Raw genomic sequence first — 16,082 nt, 5'->3', positions numbered from 1 at the left:
GATGATGGCACTTCCCTCCGAGGGCCACTGTGGGGCTCCCATGAGATAATGCAGGTGACGGAAGGACAGTGCCTCACACAGGAGCCCTCAGGACATTGTAGCTACATGCAAGTGAGAAAGGACAAGTGTGCACCCTGGGCACACAGGCAGCCAAGGCGGGTGGGCTGAAGCTGCACCCCTCCACGCTCACCTGTCAGTGTTGAGGACGGCTTCTACCTCGGGGATGTTGGCCTTGAGGGAGATGGCACTGAGCTCGTTCAGCTCCTGGTTGTTGAGCAGCAGGTACTTGTTCCTGAAACAATGGGTTGGAGAGGGTTATGGACAGAACTGGGGATGCCAGGTCAACACTGGGCTATTTCCTGCCCATTTCCTATGGAGGAGGATGAGAATCCCCCAGGTACCCTCTCCCAGCACCTCGGACCCCTGAACCAGCATTCTGGGGGGACGGGGAGGGCATGGTCTCTCAGGCTATGGGATCTCCCTGGCCCCAAGCCCCGCGCCCCTGCCTGCCACATTCACTAACTAGGCCCCTTCCCTGAGAATCTCGGGCCTTTCTGTTGCCACTGAACACTGCTACGTGATTTCTCAAAGGCACTTCCACTTAGCATGGACAAACGAAACTCGTCATTCTAAAGGCACGCGTTGTTTTATTGCGCTTCACCTTACTGTGCTTCACAGAGGTCGCATTTTTAACAAACTGAAGGCAAGACCCTCCACCAACAAAAAGATTAGGACTCGCTTTATAGCGCTGGTCTGGAAAGGAACCCACAGTATCTCCGAGGTATGCGTGCACTTCTCAAACCGGGCCTTACTGCAGTATTCCTGCCAGGAGACATGAGTCAGCTGAGAGCTCCCTCCTTCACCCTTTACATCCAGGCCTCTCATCACCCGAGTCATGTGGACAGAACCAGCTCCCTAAATGGTCTCTCCACAGCAATGATTACACACACAGCACTCAGCTGTGGAATCTTTTCTTTTCAGAAAAGAAACTTGATCATGTCAATCCCTTGTTAAAAATGCTCCCAGTTTTGCACTGCTTTAGAATGTATAAAACCCAAGTGTGTGAACATGACCCACAAGGCCCTGTGGCCTGGCCAACAACCACCGCTGCAGCCTCACCCTGGGCCAAGCCCCCGCATTCGCCTCATCGGCTATCCTGGCCTTCCTGCACACACCGAGCTCCCTCCTGCAGGGAGAGGCCTCCACACACACCTGGCTTCTAGCTAGAACACTCACCCTCTCACGCTTCCTTTACACCCAATTTACTACTACTGACCCTCGAGCCAGGTCAGGACCCCTTGTCAAATGTTCTCTCACAGGATCATGCTCCTTTCCTCCCGAGGACAGTCAATGGCATCATTCTCTGATTAAGGGCCCTCTTCCTTCCTGGACTGTACCCTGCATGAGAGCAGGAGCCCTGGCTGTTTTCACTCATCACTGTCTCCCCAGGGCCTACCACAGTGGCTGGCACACGGCAGTGCTCAGACTTAAGAGTCTGATGAAAGTCAGAGACTTCCTCCGGAAAAATAGTACACATTCAGAACATACGGGTGCCATTTTTCAGAGGGTTTACATACTTTCTAGAGCCTCTCTAGGGCCTTCAGACAGAGAAGCTCTCAACTTGAGAATAGCCAATGTGATCCAGAGGAAAGCTGCAAAGTGGAGGCCTCTGGGACCACACTTGTCCTCAGGCACGTTCTGTTAATGTTCATGTTTGAAAAAAATGTAAACCAACATTTAAAAATCAGGACCTTTCACATTAATCTTAATTTCTGGCTTTCCTTGCAGTTAAAACTCAAGAGCTATTCAACGGTAGGCCCAGTTTCCAGTTTCCTGTATACTAATACTTGGCCGGTGCTGAGTAGTGGCTGCCTGTGTGTTCCCACTCACCAAGGTCCCCCTCACACTGTCTCCTCAATGTCAAGGTCAAGTGGCAGCTGCCATTCACCCCTTCCCAGCACTGTTTTCTTTATAGCAGACTCACTCTCCTGTACATTTTCCATTGAAGGTTGAAAAATAAAAATGAGAGGGCAGAAACATGTTTCAAGAAAAGTGGAAAAGGGCACATCTCCTTGTGCAGGTAAAGAATATTCCATCTGTTCTATAAGCAAATGCTCAGTCCACTCGGCCCACCTGAGGTTCCTGCCCACCAGTGAATAGCCAAGCTGTCTACTCCTGGTTCAGAGGGACAGACACTTAAGGGGTGTATTGACGCCAAGGACAGTAAAGGGCCAGCAACGTCCATACTCACTTCCTACAGTGGCTGTGAGGGCTAAGGGAAAGCTCAGCGCAGTGCCTGCCATAAAGGGCTGGACATGGCAGCTCCTATTACAGCATCGTGGCAGCACAGCCACATAGGGTGACACTGAGGTGACAGCAGCTCGCACAGCTCCCAGACCCTCCTCCTGAGCGGAGGTCAGTGATGGGAGGGACAGAGAGGAGGACACAGCACACGCAGCAGCTCGCCTTCCAAGGAAAGCTCGTACTTACTCATGGTGGTCGCTGAAACTCTGGAGAAGCCTCAAAAACTGTATCTTCAAGGTGATGTCCTAAAACACATGTGCACCCTTGATGTTAAAACCACAGTCATGATGTTCCAGAAGAAAACCCACGGTCTGGTGAGAGCCTGGCCATGTCACTTGGCTTTTCTGAGCCTCTGTCCTCAGGCACAATGAAGACCCTCCTTTTGTCAGAAAACCCTTTGCTGACCCACATCTGGCCAGCAGCAGATTAAGCTAATGTGGACTCTTCCTGTCAAAATCGCCCCAGCATGCTGGATTAAAAAATAACTGAAATTCTTTTAAATGTGAGGCTAAGTTCCTAAGAAATGAAAATCCATAGGAACAAGAAATGCAGGACTGCATTCATAGCACTAAGCACAAGCGCTGAGGGCTGGCAGCTGTGGGGCAGTGAAGTGGAAACGAGACTTATTTAGGCCAGAGCGTGGGTTTTACTGTCCTGCAGGGACCAGACAGAACCATGGGCCCGCATGAAGCCAGTGTATAAATTTGGTGTAAGAAGGGTTAGAAAAACCCCACCTACCAGCCCAGGGAACTGGCAAAGAAGCCTGTCTCTGCCAGGGTGCTGCTGCTGGTGGAGAGGGATCCCCGAGAGAAGCAGCACCCTGGGCGCCTACTACCAGAGCAGTAGGGCCAAGACACTCAACATGAAAACTTGCCCTGGGACCCTGTACCCCCTGAAGTACCTGGCAGACAAAAGCAAAGTGCTGTAAAAATACTTCCAGCACCCAGGCTACACAGGTCTCAGCGGGAAAACAAGCCCCCTAACAGTGGCATCTCCGTCAACGGTACAGAACCCGAAGTAATGCTCCACCCAAACTTAGCCAGAAGACTCAAACTTAAGTTATTAGTACCCCATGAGCAATCCAAAAGAAACCATAAAAAAGTATATCACAAATAATTAAATAGGTAAAATGCCAAAGAACAAAACATTAACATAATGAATAAAGACCATGTAGTTTTTGACGAAGAGCCAGATAGAATGTCTAGAAATGCAGAATATATTCACTTGTGGATGGGCTAAAAGGCAAATCTGACAAAGCCAAAGAGAAAAACAGTAAAGTGGAAGGTAAAGCACTGAGGAAAATCCCAAAATGCAGTGCAGAGACCAGGCATCAGACCCTGACAGCTGTGTGGCACTTTAAAGTCCCAGAGCACTTTACCCCTCATGCTGGTGGCCGAACCTCTGCGTGGCCCATGAAACCAGCAGGCAAGGAAGTGTGATCTTCCTTTTGCAAGAAACAGAGGCTCAGAAATTCAGTGACTGGTTCAAGCTCTCCCAACAAGCTGAGTGGCACAACAGGCCTCTCAACTCCCAGTTCATCGCTCTCTCCAGGGCACAATGACGGAGACAAAGTAGAGGTGAGTCCCTGACCCCTTAGAAAAAGAAAGCATCCTTTTGGATGCAGACCATTGGTGGTACGTGGTTCTTGCAGGCAAAACTATCAGTGGATACAATTACAGTGCGGTAGAGACAGAACGATGAAAACCGCTAGGTAATAGAGTGGGGGGCCCTGCCTGGAGGGACATGAAGCCCCCATCCCTCAGGCATACAATGGGAAGCTGGCTGGAGGCCCTCAGGACGGATTCCTGCATAGGTGGAGGGTGGGTCAGATCCTTCCCCAAAGCAGCTTCAAGTTACGGGAGAATGTAGGCTATGACTTTGGGTTTCTGCTCTACTCTCAAAGAATGAGGGTTCAAAGGGTCAAGAGCAGGTCTTGAAACAACTACTCCTGGCAAGTAAAGCCCATCTGTACCGGGGTCCCTTGCTCACCGGGCTACAGTCGCAGTTCTGGTTGTGACCGTGGAGGACAAGGGCAGATGCCGAATGCTTTCTCCAAATCAGCTTGTCAAACAAATTATTAAGCCCGGGGATCAGCTTGAACTCCGCGATCATCCTGTGAACCTGGATGGGGTCGGAAGGCAGAAGCACTACAACAAACGTGCTGGGGAGATCAAGCCTCATGCTAACCCATGAACCACAATCTCTAGGGCAAAGCAAGTCAGTAGGGAGAGCGAGGTTCACGGAAAACGCCCCGCCACCCTGCCCCACCCCCACTACATACACATATACTTTTCAACTTTGCTCATTAGTCCCAACAATAATCCTAGCAGCTGTAGTGGATGGTCTCTCTCTTTTTTTTTTTTTTTAAAGATTTTTATTGGGGAAGGGGAACAGGACTTTATTGGGGAACAGTGTGTACTTCCAGGACTTCTTTCCAAGTCAAGTTGTTGTCCTTTCAATCTTAGTTGTGGAGGGTGCCGTTCAGCTTCAAGTTGTTGTCCTTTCAATCTTAGTTGTGGAGGGCGCAGCTCAGCTCCAGGTCCAGTCGCCGCTGCTAGTTGCAGGGGGCGCAGCCCACCATCCTTGTGGGAGTCGAACCGGCAACCTTGTGGTTGAGAGGATGCGCTCCAACCAACTGAGCCATCCGGGAGCTCAGCGGCAGCTCAGCTCAACATGCCGTGTTCAATCTTAGTTGCAGGGAGCGCTGCCCACCATCCCTTGCGGGACTCAAGGAATCGAACTGGCAAGGAATCGAACTGGCAACCTTGTGGTTGAGAGCCTGCGCTCCAACCGAGACATCCAAGAGGCAGCTCAGCTTAAGGTGCCGTGTTCAATCTTAGTTGCAGGGGGCACTGCCCACAATCCCTTGTGGGACTCAAGGAGTTGAACCGGCAACCTTGTGGTTGAGAGCCCACTGGCCCATGTGGGAATCGAACCGGCAGCCTTCGGAGTTAGGAGCACAGAGCTCCAACCTCCTGAGCCACCGGGCCGGCCAGTAGCTCCTCTTTTAAGGCCACGAGTTTTGCACTCAGATAGCTCTGGGTCTGACTCTTAGCTCCATCATGTACAAACTTTGTAACCTTACTCAAGTTCTTTAACCTTTCTAATTTATTCCCTCCCAATGTATATAATTAAAATAAAAATACCCTTTATGCTTCACAGTAGAATGAATTTCAACTGGAGGCAAGATAAAAATATAATGAAATGAAACTTCAAAGGTCCTAGAAAAATCTATGCAAAAGCTTTTTTTTTAAAAAATAATCAGACTGACAAAGACTACTTTCTAAAGTACTACACCAAACCTAAAAGCCAAGACAATATCATGGATTTCAACCACATAAACGTTTTATGATTCTGCATCGTAAAACATAATAAGCAAAGTTACAAGTCAAATATGACAAAAGGAGATCATATTGACCATCTTGTGTTACACACAGGCAAAAAGCTAACTTCCTCTATATGGAATCCTACAAATCTCAAACAAAAAGACCAACCATACAGAACAAATGGGCAAATGATACAGGCAGGATATAGAGAAGATACAAACAAGAAAATATAAGAGGTTCTCCAATATATGCAAAGTGCTCAGGGTCACCTCTAATATTAAGAAAATTCAAATCACAACTAAGTTTTTATTTTTTCAGAATGGCAAAAAAGTTTTGTAATACTGTGTTGGTGAGCTGGGTCTCAGGCATGCTCCCACAACTGCTGACGGGAGGGCATATTGGTACTACCTGGAGAGGGAAGACAGTTTGCACTATCTCTAAAAATTACTAGTGCATATAGTCCCTTTGACCAGCAATCCTACTTTTAGGAAATTTCTTCTCAGGCAGATATCGTATGAATACTAAATGGCACATGTACAAAACTACTCATGGCAGCATTATTTGTAATACCCCCAAAAATAAAAAAGACAGTCTATATTTCCCTCAGTGGGGAATGCTTGCATAAATTATGGCATATCCATTCAATGGGATACGTAGCACCAGTAAAAAAGAATCAAGACCTTTTACAGGTAGTGAAATTGAACATTCACCAAGATAAAATATTAAGAGAGCAAGTGTGTACGTGCTATATTATTGATTGTGTTAAAAATGAGAGGCATATATTGCTATAACCATAGACTGTCTCTAAAAGGATACATTAATAACTGATCAAATTAGATGTTCATGGAAGAACCAGAATGTTCAGGATAAGAGGGGAGAAAGGCTTCAATGATACCTATTTATACCTTTCAATATAGAACCACCTTTTAACACATAGAACTTTGTGAATTATTTACCCACTAAAAATAATTTCTTACATAAAACGAAGCTATTACTACTACTTCTCAGGGTTGTTGCATGGAAAAGGTCAGAAAATATATGTAAAGACCCGAGCACAGCACCAGTGCTTATTAATTTCCATTTGACAAGGGGAAGGTGAAGTTCAGCAGGACCGACCTGGGCAAGGCAGTGGGGGAGATGGCACCCTAACTCAGGGGTTCTGATCCCAAGCCAGCCCCTTCCCAGCCCAGCACACGCATGCATTTATCTCAGCAAACCAGAAGCTGAGCAAGCTCTGTGACTCTGGGCAACGTTCTTCCTGGAGCCTGAGTCCCTCGATGGGAAATGAGGGAAAATGGAGCTGTTGAAAGGACTCACTAAGGCAATGTGGGGGAAGCCCAGGGCCTGACTTGTAGGATGTTCAACAAAAACTGACTGCTTTGCTGATTATATTCCTTAGCATCAAAGGGATGGAATTTATGGATTTGGGGAGTGTTTCCAGTCTTGTGATTTCAATTTAGCCAAGACTGCTCACAGAACTTGGCCTGAATGCATAATCACAAGGCCACTCCAAGGAGGAGCCTTCATGAAGCCTGGCCAAGGAAACCTTCCTCTTGCTATCCCAGTCTGGGCAGGGTCTCTGAATCCATGTGCCCACAGTGCCTGGCACACGGCAGGAAAAAGCTCAGTAAATGCTGACTGTGCAAATGAGGATGAGCCACTGGTTCTTGGTCAGGCAGAATTCCCAGGCCAGCTGATGGCCCCTCCCAAGGAAGCAGCGGTGTAATCATAGCTCAACTAAAGATCACAGTGATTCACAGAAACTTGGTCACAGGAAGGCTCAAGAAGCAGGGAACTGTCATGGTGAAGGGACAGAAGAGTCAAGGCAGCCAAGTTTAGAGCCTGGCTCTGCTGATGCCTGATGACTGAGAGCACGGCCCTTTTTCACCTGGTTTTCTCAAGCACCAAGTGAAGGGAGACGGGGGGCACTACCTGTTGTACAACTTAACAAGCACCTGAAAATTCAAGTATGAGTAACTGAAAGTACCTCAGAAAAGTAAGAGCACGCAACACAGGTTAAGACATTACGACATTCTTTTTTTAACAAATGTATTCCAAATTGAAGGAAGAAGCCCCAATGCTATGGACATCAGGATGGGATATTACCTGGTGAGATCCTGAGTTTTAAATACCAACCTGATGCGGATGACCCCAAAGTTATATCTGCAGTTCTGACCTCTGTCCTCATTCCAGGTATAGCTAATCCAGGTGCCAATTCTGACACCTCACACCTAACTTGTTCAAACTGAACTCCTCACCCTCCTCCCTACGCCTGCTCCTCCACTCCTTACCCACCAGTCTTAACCATCTCAGTAAATGGCAAGTCCATCCTCCCACCAGTTTAGGCCAAAAAAACTGCGGGAGGAGTTAACGGAAGTCATCCTCATCTCCTCTCGCTCATGCCTACATCCCAACTATTAGCAAATCCTACCTGAATCTTCAACATAGATTCAGAATGAGTGCAAGCACTTCTGACCGTTCCCACCACCAACATGCAGGCCCCAGCTACTGTCACCTCTTTCACACAGCAGCCAGAGGGATGGCTTCCCTTTCACTCAGAGTAAACACCAAAGCCCTCAAAATGGCCGATGAAAGCCGATGCAATCTGGCCTCCTGCGACCTCTCAGTCCTCCTCCCCTTCCTTGCTGCTTATGCCAGTCCATCCTCAGTTTCCTAACTGGTCCCCCAACCCACCAGGTAGGCTCCCACCTCAGGGGCTTGCTCCCTCCACCTGGTAGGCTGCCTCGGGGGAGGGCATGCCTGGTTCCCTTTCTTCAGGACACTACCATCCATAGCAGAGGTCACCTTTTCAGTGAGTCTTCTCCCTGGCTACCCCAACCCAAATTGCTTCTGACTTGTAAAACGGGCATAATGGCACCAATCTCACACAGAGCATGTTGTGCTAGTCCAGTGTCTGACACAAATAGGTGCTTCAGAACTACTGAGCTCCCAGCCTCGCCTCCCCGTACTCCCTCCCTCTCCATGCCTAGTTTCACCCCTAGGAGAATGAAGGAGCTAGGAGGAGAGGGCTACTTCTCTATCTTGAAGAAGAGTGCCACAGACTTCGAGAGCTCTCTTTCTCCCTGTGTAGGTTATGGGGCCTTGTTCCTCCCTCCTGGAACTGCTTCAAGGCTCAGGGAACCTGGCACATCTGGAGCCCCCTGTAGCTGCCTAGCTTTCATAACCTGACAGACACAGCTTTGAGCTCTGGCCCACCTCCAAGCCCCCATCAGATTGGCTCAGCTTCTGCAGTACGTCGACGGGGCAGTCATCTCACCAGTCCATGACCCTTTATTCTTCAGGCAACAAGGTCAGATAACATGGCTAAGCCACCTGCTCCTACCCTGACTCCAATGCTTTGCCTAGAAATGCTGCCCACAGCAAAGTGCAGTGGAAAGACTACAAGTTCTGCAATCAGACTGGTTTCCTTACGTGTAAAACAGAGAAAAGGAAACAACCCTGATGCGTTGCTGGGCCCAGTGGAGCACGTGGCCCACCACAAGCACCCAGGAAGCACTTGCTCCTGGCTCCCCATTCTGAGCTGTGGGGGAGGGGCCCACCTGGTTTCGCTGACGCCCCATCAGCAGCACGCAGAGGACATAGAGCACTTCCAGTTTGTACATGATCTCGTGCATAATCTTCATTGACTGAGGCAGCTGCGTCCTAGTTGAAGTGTGAGGCAGGCCATTCTCCTCAGAAGCCCCTGGAGGAGGGAACACAATGGAGGCTGCGACAGCCACCAGGAGAGAGGGGTGAGTCACTGCTTGTGAGGAAACATGTTTCTGCCCCTCAATCCTGCTCTGAACAGACTTGAGATAAAAAAGCCACTGGACTGGGCCCTGAGCCCGTGACAGAAACTTTGAAAGCTACAAAACTCCCTCCCCAGGTCCCCAGAGGCCAAGCAAGCTTAGAAACAGAAAAACTGACACTGTAGTTTTTTTTTTTTTTTTTTAACTTTTTTTTTATTAGTTTCAGGTGCACAAAATAATGTAAGTTAGACATTTATCATTTATATCCCTCACACAGTGATAACCCCCTCCCCCCATCGACTACCCCTGACATTGCACACAGCCATTACATTTCCACTGTCTCTATTCCTAATGCCGTACTCCACTTCTTTTAACTACATATATATATATAAAATTGTAGTTGACATTATTGTTCAGCTTCAGTTGACACTGTAGTTCTAGCTCATCAACTTGAACATACACTAAAAATATTCTGACATGGCCAATGTACACATTAGCCTTCCCTTCCCCGCCCGTAATTTCTTTCTCCTGCCACTATCAGACCCTCCACAGAAAGTGCTCAGATGTCTAGAAGCAAACTGTGTCAAACTCTCTTCAGGCCACAAATGACTGAGTATTTGGTCCCTCTGTCTAGATTCCACAAGGTGGCACTGCTGAAAGACTGGGAGGAATCCTTTTAGAAAAATTTCCGCCCCTGTTTTTCAAAGAACCATCTAGTTTTAAGGCAACTGGGTATCACAACAGCTACTAGTGATACAGAGGAATACATTCTCTATGACCAGATTTTCATTTTACCTAATTTTCTTTTAGTAACAATAGCAGCAGCTAAGTAACATTTATGGGACACTTGATATGTACCAGACATTGTGTTTTGGTCTTTAAGTAAATCATCTCATTTATTCTATTACCCAGTTAACAAAAGTCTCCGTGGGTCATCCACGCCACAGAGGAGTGTAGTCCTGAGAAGGTGCTAGAGTAAAGGTATGCAGACTAAGGGCTCTGGAGTTACAACTTGCTGGCTGGGTGACACGGGGCAAGTCACCTCCTCACTATGTCTTAGATTGCTCTGTAACCTGGGAATAACAGCAGTGGCAGAGTGGACGGCCAGGGTTCTTGCGAGGAGTGAATGAGAACACAAGAAAAGCCCAGCATCTGATTCTTGGGAAGCCTCACTCTTAGGTCCCTATGATTTTAAAAGATCACTGGTCAGAGTCAAGAGACCTTAGGAGTTACATCCCCTCAATTTTCCTCATTTTTAAGATGAAAAGACACGCCAGTAACTACCAGGTCCTTTCAAGCTCCTTTTGGAACTGTTGCCCTAGAGGCCTTTTACAAAGACCAGAAAAACTCATGGTACAGAGCAGTAGTTATCAGATCAGGTAAGGTGCCTAGAGAAGTCATGGTGATTTCTGCACATTGTTATCATGATGTAAGAGCCTAACTTACTCCGCCCTATAGACTGGAACTATTTTTTCCAGCCATATTGTCACTAATATAAAATCACAACTCTGGAAGAGACCAGCTGCTTAACTAAGGATGACTGTGAGGCAGTGGCAGAGTTAGTTAAAAGCTCAGACTCTGGGGCCCGACTGCTGGGTCTGAACTTGAGCTCTACCACTCACTAGCTGGGTGGCCTTGGGTAAATTTGTTGATGTTACTATGCTCCAGTCTCCATCCTCATCTGTAAAATAGGAATAATGGTAATAGTACCTACCTCTTACCAATGTTGCAAAGATTAAAGGATTTAATATACTGGAAGTGCTTAAAACAATGTCTGGCACACATAAGCAACATGTATGTTAAACAGAAGTAATCTGCAAGCTCTTAATGTGAACTAAAGATGCAGTGGACAATAAAAATGAAAAATACAAAAAAACCAAAAAATGAATACAAATAAAAATAAAAAATTAAAAAAAAACATGCAGTGGACAAAGGACTTAAGAAAAATTTACTGGAGAAAATCTAATTGAGACAATTCTATCTATTAACATATATTTTCCTGCAGGTTGGGAGAAAAGCCATAATTACTTTATTTCCATGTTGGGACTCCTTGGCCCAGAGCCCAGAACAGTTTAAGAGTCAACTGAATTGTGGAGAGAATCTGAAGAGCTATCATGTAGAATCCTGCCTCTGCTGCACACTTGTGTGGCCTTGAAAGCCTCGGCATCCTCATCACCTAGCTCTGGGGGCTCTGGGGAGGCCTGCAGGAGAGGACGTCTCTGGAAGGAGCAGGTGCAGCATATGGCACACAAGCCCTCCTCAGTAATAAATGTCTGTGGAGAAGACAGACACAGGCAGCTTGGACTCTTCCCTGACTCACTGCCAACCTTTGGTGCCTGGTTTGCACAGGTCCCCCAAGAAACTCTCAAGGATAGATATTTTCAAAACATGCAGCCCCCAAAACAATGGCCAGAGCTTAGCAACAAAGTAATTCCCAAGGATGAGGAAGGGAAAACTAGTTTAAGACGCCTGCACTTGCCTACAAATGTCTTCTGCTCCACCAAACCGATTAAAGTGGTCACCACCCTCCCCATGTCTGCACTGCATTCTGGGGCCACACTCTCCCTCCCGCGTTTTTTTAAAAAAAAACAACAAAAAAAACCCAGGTTTGACCTGTAATTCACATACCATACAATCCACCCAGTTAGTGTACAATTCAGTGGTTTTTAGTATATTCAGAGCATTTTCATCACCCCCAAAAGAAATCCTGTATTCATTAGCTGCCACTCCCCATTTCTTACCAAACTCCTCAGACCTAGGCATCCACTAACCTGCTGTCTTCATGGATTTGCCTCCTCAGGACATTTCGTATAAATGGAATGATACAACATGTGTTTTTTTGTAGGCTTCTTTCCCTTACCACAATGTTTTCAAGGTTCATCCAGGTTGTACCATGTATCAGTATTTCATTTTTAAATTGCTGAATAATATTCTATTGTATGAATATACCACATTCTGTTAACCATTCAGCAGTTGATGGACACTTGGATAGTTTCCATATTTTGGATATTATACATCTGTTGCTATGAACTTTCATGGATAAGGTTTTATGTAAACATGTTTTCATGTCTCTTGGGTATATATCTAGGAATGGAATTTCTGTGTTGTAACTTTATGTTGAACCTTTTGAGGAACGGCCACACTGTTTTCCAAAGCGGCTGTACCATTTTGTATGTCCACCAACAGGGAAGGAGGGTTCTGATTTCTCCCCGTCCTTGCCAATACTTATTATCCGTCTTTTTTATGATAAACATCCTAATGGGTGTGAAGTGGTATCTCACTGTGGTTTGAATTCGCATTTCCCTGATGGTTAATGATGTTAAGCATCTTTTCATGTACTTACTGGCTACCTGTATATCTCCTTTGGAGAAATAGCTACTTGGATCTTCTGCCCATACTGTGAAATGGGTAGTCTTTTTATTATTGAGTTGGAGCTTTTTACGTATTATAGATTCAAGTCCCTCATTAGATACATGGCTTACAAAGATGTTCTCCAACCACCTAAATTATCTTTCATTCTGGGGGTTGTCTTTTCACATTCTTGATCGTGTTTTTTGAAGCACAAAAGGTTTTCATTTTAATGAAGTTCGATTTGTTTTTAATTTGGTTGCTTGTGCTGTAGGTGTCGTCCAAGGAATCACTGCCAAATCCAAGGTCATGAAGGTTTGTTTACCCCTACGTTTTCTTCTTAGGGTTTACTTCTGACATTTAAGTCTTTGAGCCTTTTGAGTTAATTTTTGTATATGATGTGAAGTAGGGAATTCCAACTTCATTCTTTTGCATGTGGGTAGCTAATGGGCCCAGCACGATTTATGGAAAAGACTCCTACTGTTTCCCCAGTTGAATAGAACTCTTAGAACTCTAGTTGAAAATCAATTGATCGTATTAAGTGAGGGCTTATTTCTGAACTCTCTATTCTATCTTATTATACCCGTATGTCTCTCTTAATGCTAATAGCTCAATGTTGATTACTGCTATTCTGCAGTAAATTTTGAGATTAGGAAGTGTGAGCCTTTCGATTTTGTTCTTTTTCAAGATTATTTTGGCTATTCTGGAACCCTTGCATTTTCATATGAATTTCAGGACCAGCTGGTGCATCTCTGCAAAGAAGCCAGCTGGGATTTTGATAGGGATTGTGTTGAATTTGGAGATCAAAACGGGGAGTACCGCTACCTTAAAAATACTGAGTCATCTGATCCAAGAACATGACATGTCTCTACATTTATTTAGGTCTTCTTTAATTTCATTCAATAATGATGTTTTATAATTTTCTGAGTGTAAGTTTTGTATTTCTTCATTAAATTTATCCCTAAGTATTTTATTCTTTTGATGTTCTTATAAATGAAATTGTTTTAACTTCACATTTGGTTTGTTAATTTCTATTACACTGAAATACAATTGATTTTTGTATATTGAGCTTACATCCTAAAACTCTGATGGCCTTATTAGTTTAGTGATTTTTAGTAAATTCCTTAGGTTTTCTTATATGTAAGATCATGTCATCTGTGAATAGAGAGAGTTTTACTTTTTCCTAATCTGGATGCCTTTTATTTCTTTTTCTTGCCTAACTGCCAAACAGAACCTCCAGTACAATGTTGAATAGAAGTGGCAAGAACAGGCATCCTTCTCTTGTTCCTGATGTTAGTTGGGGGAAGGCTTTCAGTCTTTGGGCATTAAGTATGATGTTGTTGGGGGATTTTTGTAGATCAATCATGTAGATTTTGTCCTTTGTTCTATTGATGTGGTATATTCCATTAATTGATTTTCATATTGAACCAACCTAGCACAAATTCCACTTAGTTGTGTATATACACTTTATACAATCCTTGTATATTTGGTTTGCTTGTATTTTAGTGAGGATTTCTGCATCTATAGTCATATGAGATACTGGCCTGTAACTTCCTTGTAATGTCTTTGGTATCAGGGTAATAATGGCTTCATAGAATGAAGTGAGAAATGTTTCTTTTTCTGTTTCATGGAAGAGTCTGGATATATTGGTATTAATTCTTCTTTAAACAGTTGGTAGAATTCACCAGTGAAGCCATGTGGGCCACGGCTGGTCTTTCGAAGTAGTTTTTTCATTACTAATTCAATCTCTTTATTTGTCATAGGTCTGTTTGGATTTTCTATTTCTTCTTAAGTCAGTTGCAATAGTTTGTGTCTGTCTTATAATTTGTCCACTTCACCTAGGTTATCTACTTTATTGGCATACAGTTGTTTTGTACAGCATTCCTTTTGAGTCCTTTTATCTTTGCACACTTAGTTGTAATGTACCATCTTTCATTCCTGATTTTAGTAATTTGAATCTTTTTTTTTGCTTGGTCGATGTAGCTAAAGGTTTGTCAATTTTGTTGATCTTTGCAAAGAATCAACTTTGGTTTTGTGGATTTTCTCTATTATTTCATTAATTCCTACTCTAATCCTGTTTTTTTCTTTACATCTGCTTGCTTTGGGAATATAGTTTGTTCTTTTTCCAATGACTTAAGGTGGAAGATTATTGATTTGACATCTTTTTTAATGTAGGCATTTATAGCTATAAATTTCTTGCTACACATGCTTTATTTAGCTGCATCCTATAAATTTGGTATGCTGTGTCTCCATTTTCACTCGTCTCAAAGTACTTTCTAATTTCCTTTGTGATTCTGTCTTTAAACCATCAGTTATTTAGATGTGTATTGTTTAATTTCCATGTATTTGGGAGTTTCCCAAATTTCTTTTTGCTATTAATTTATCATATCACTCCATGTGATTGAAGTACACTTTTTACAATTTTAATCCTATTAACTTTACTGAGGCTTTTTTTTATGTTCTATCATGTGTTCTTCCTTGGGGAGCATTCCATATGCACTTGAGAAGATCGTGTATTCAACAGTTGTTGGGTAGATGGTTCTATATATATCTAAGTCTAATTGGCTTATAGTGTTGTTTAAGTCTTCTATTTCCTTGATGTTCTGTTTATTCTATCCATTATTGAAAATGAGATATTAAAGTCTCCAACTATTATTACTGAATTGTCTTTCACTCTTCAAATTTGTTTCTGCTTTTTGGGGGGCTGTTAGATGGATATATAACTGTTATGCCTTCTTGATCGATTCATCCTTTTATTATTATAAAATGCCCATTTTTATCTCTGATGACTTCTTTGATTTAAAGTCTCTTTTAGTACAGCCACCTCAACTTTCTTATGGTTGCTCTTTGCGTGATACATCTTTTTTTACCCTCTACTTTTAACTTAATTCTATCTTTAGAACTAATGTCTCCTGTAACTAACTGGATCCTTAAAAAAATCCAATATGATAAGCTGTCTTTTGAATGAATTGTTTAACCCATTCACTTTTAATGTTATTATTGACAAAGCTGGATTTACTTCTGCCTTTTTTACTTTTTATTCTCCTATATATTTAATGGATTTTTTTATTCCTTTATTTGTACTTTAATGCTTAATTTTGCATTAAGTGGTATCTGGGCTCTCTTAGGACTGTTGCCTTCTTTCTCCTGTGCATGGGTAATACTTTCCAGTTTCTTTGTATGCCTCATAATTTTTATTATAAACTAGACATTTTGTACACTTGAAACCGATGTAATTTTACTGTCCATTTTTACCCCAATAAATTTTAATTAAAAAAAAATAGACATTTTAGGTAAATACTGTAGCAGCTCTGGATACTGAGTCCCCTCCTTCCCTTCAGGGCTTGCTGTTGTT

General features: G+C 43.9%; 1 protein-coding gene across 1 annotated transcript in view; it reads right to left on the bottom strand.

Moving 5' to 3' along the window:
- The window catches only part of TRPC4AP (transient receptor potential cation channel subfamily C member 4 associated protein), a 62,006-nt gene that overhangs the window by 6,875 nt on the left and 39,049 nt on the right, over positions 1–16,082 (bottom strand). Inside the window, exons 9-12 of the mRNA XM_033094472.1 lie at positions 9,191–9,357; positions 4,294–4,425; positions 2,491–2,549; positions 191–292 (exon numbers count right to left, since the gene is read on the bottom strand). Coding sequence (XP_032950363.1) covers positions 191–292; positions 2,491–2,549; positions 4,294–4,425; positions 9,191–9,357 — 460 coding nt within the window. The remainder of the gene's footprint in view (positions 1–190; positions 293–2,490; positions 2,550–4,293; positions 4,426–9,190; positions 9,358–16,082) is intronic.

This window comes from Rhinolophus ferrumequinum, chromosome 23 (assembly GCF_004115265.2).
Source record: "Rhinolophus ferrumequinum isolate MPI-CBG mRhiFer1 chromosome 23, mRhiFer1_v1.p, whole genome shotgun sequence".
Taxonomy (NCBI): Eukaryota; Metazoa; Chordata; class Mammalia; order Chiroptera; family Rhinolophidae; genus Rhinolophus; species Rhinolophus ferrumequinum.
This window is presented reverse-complemented; position numbering and strand designations above follow the sequence as displayed.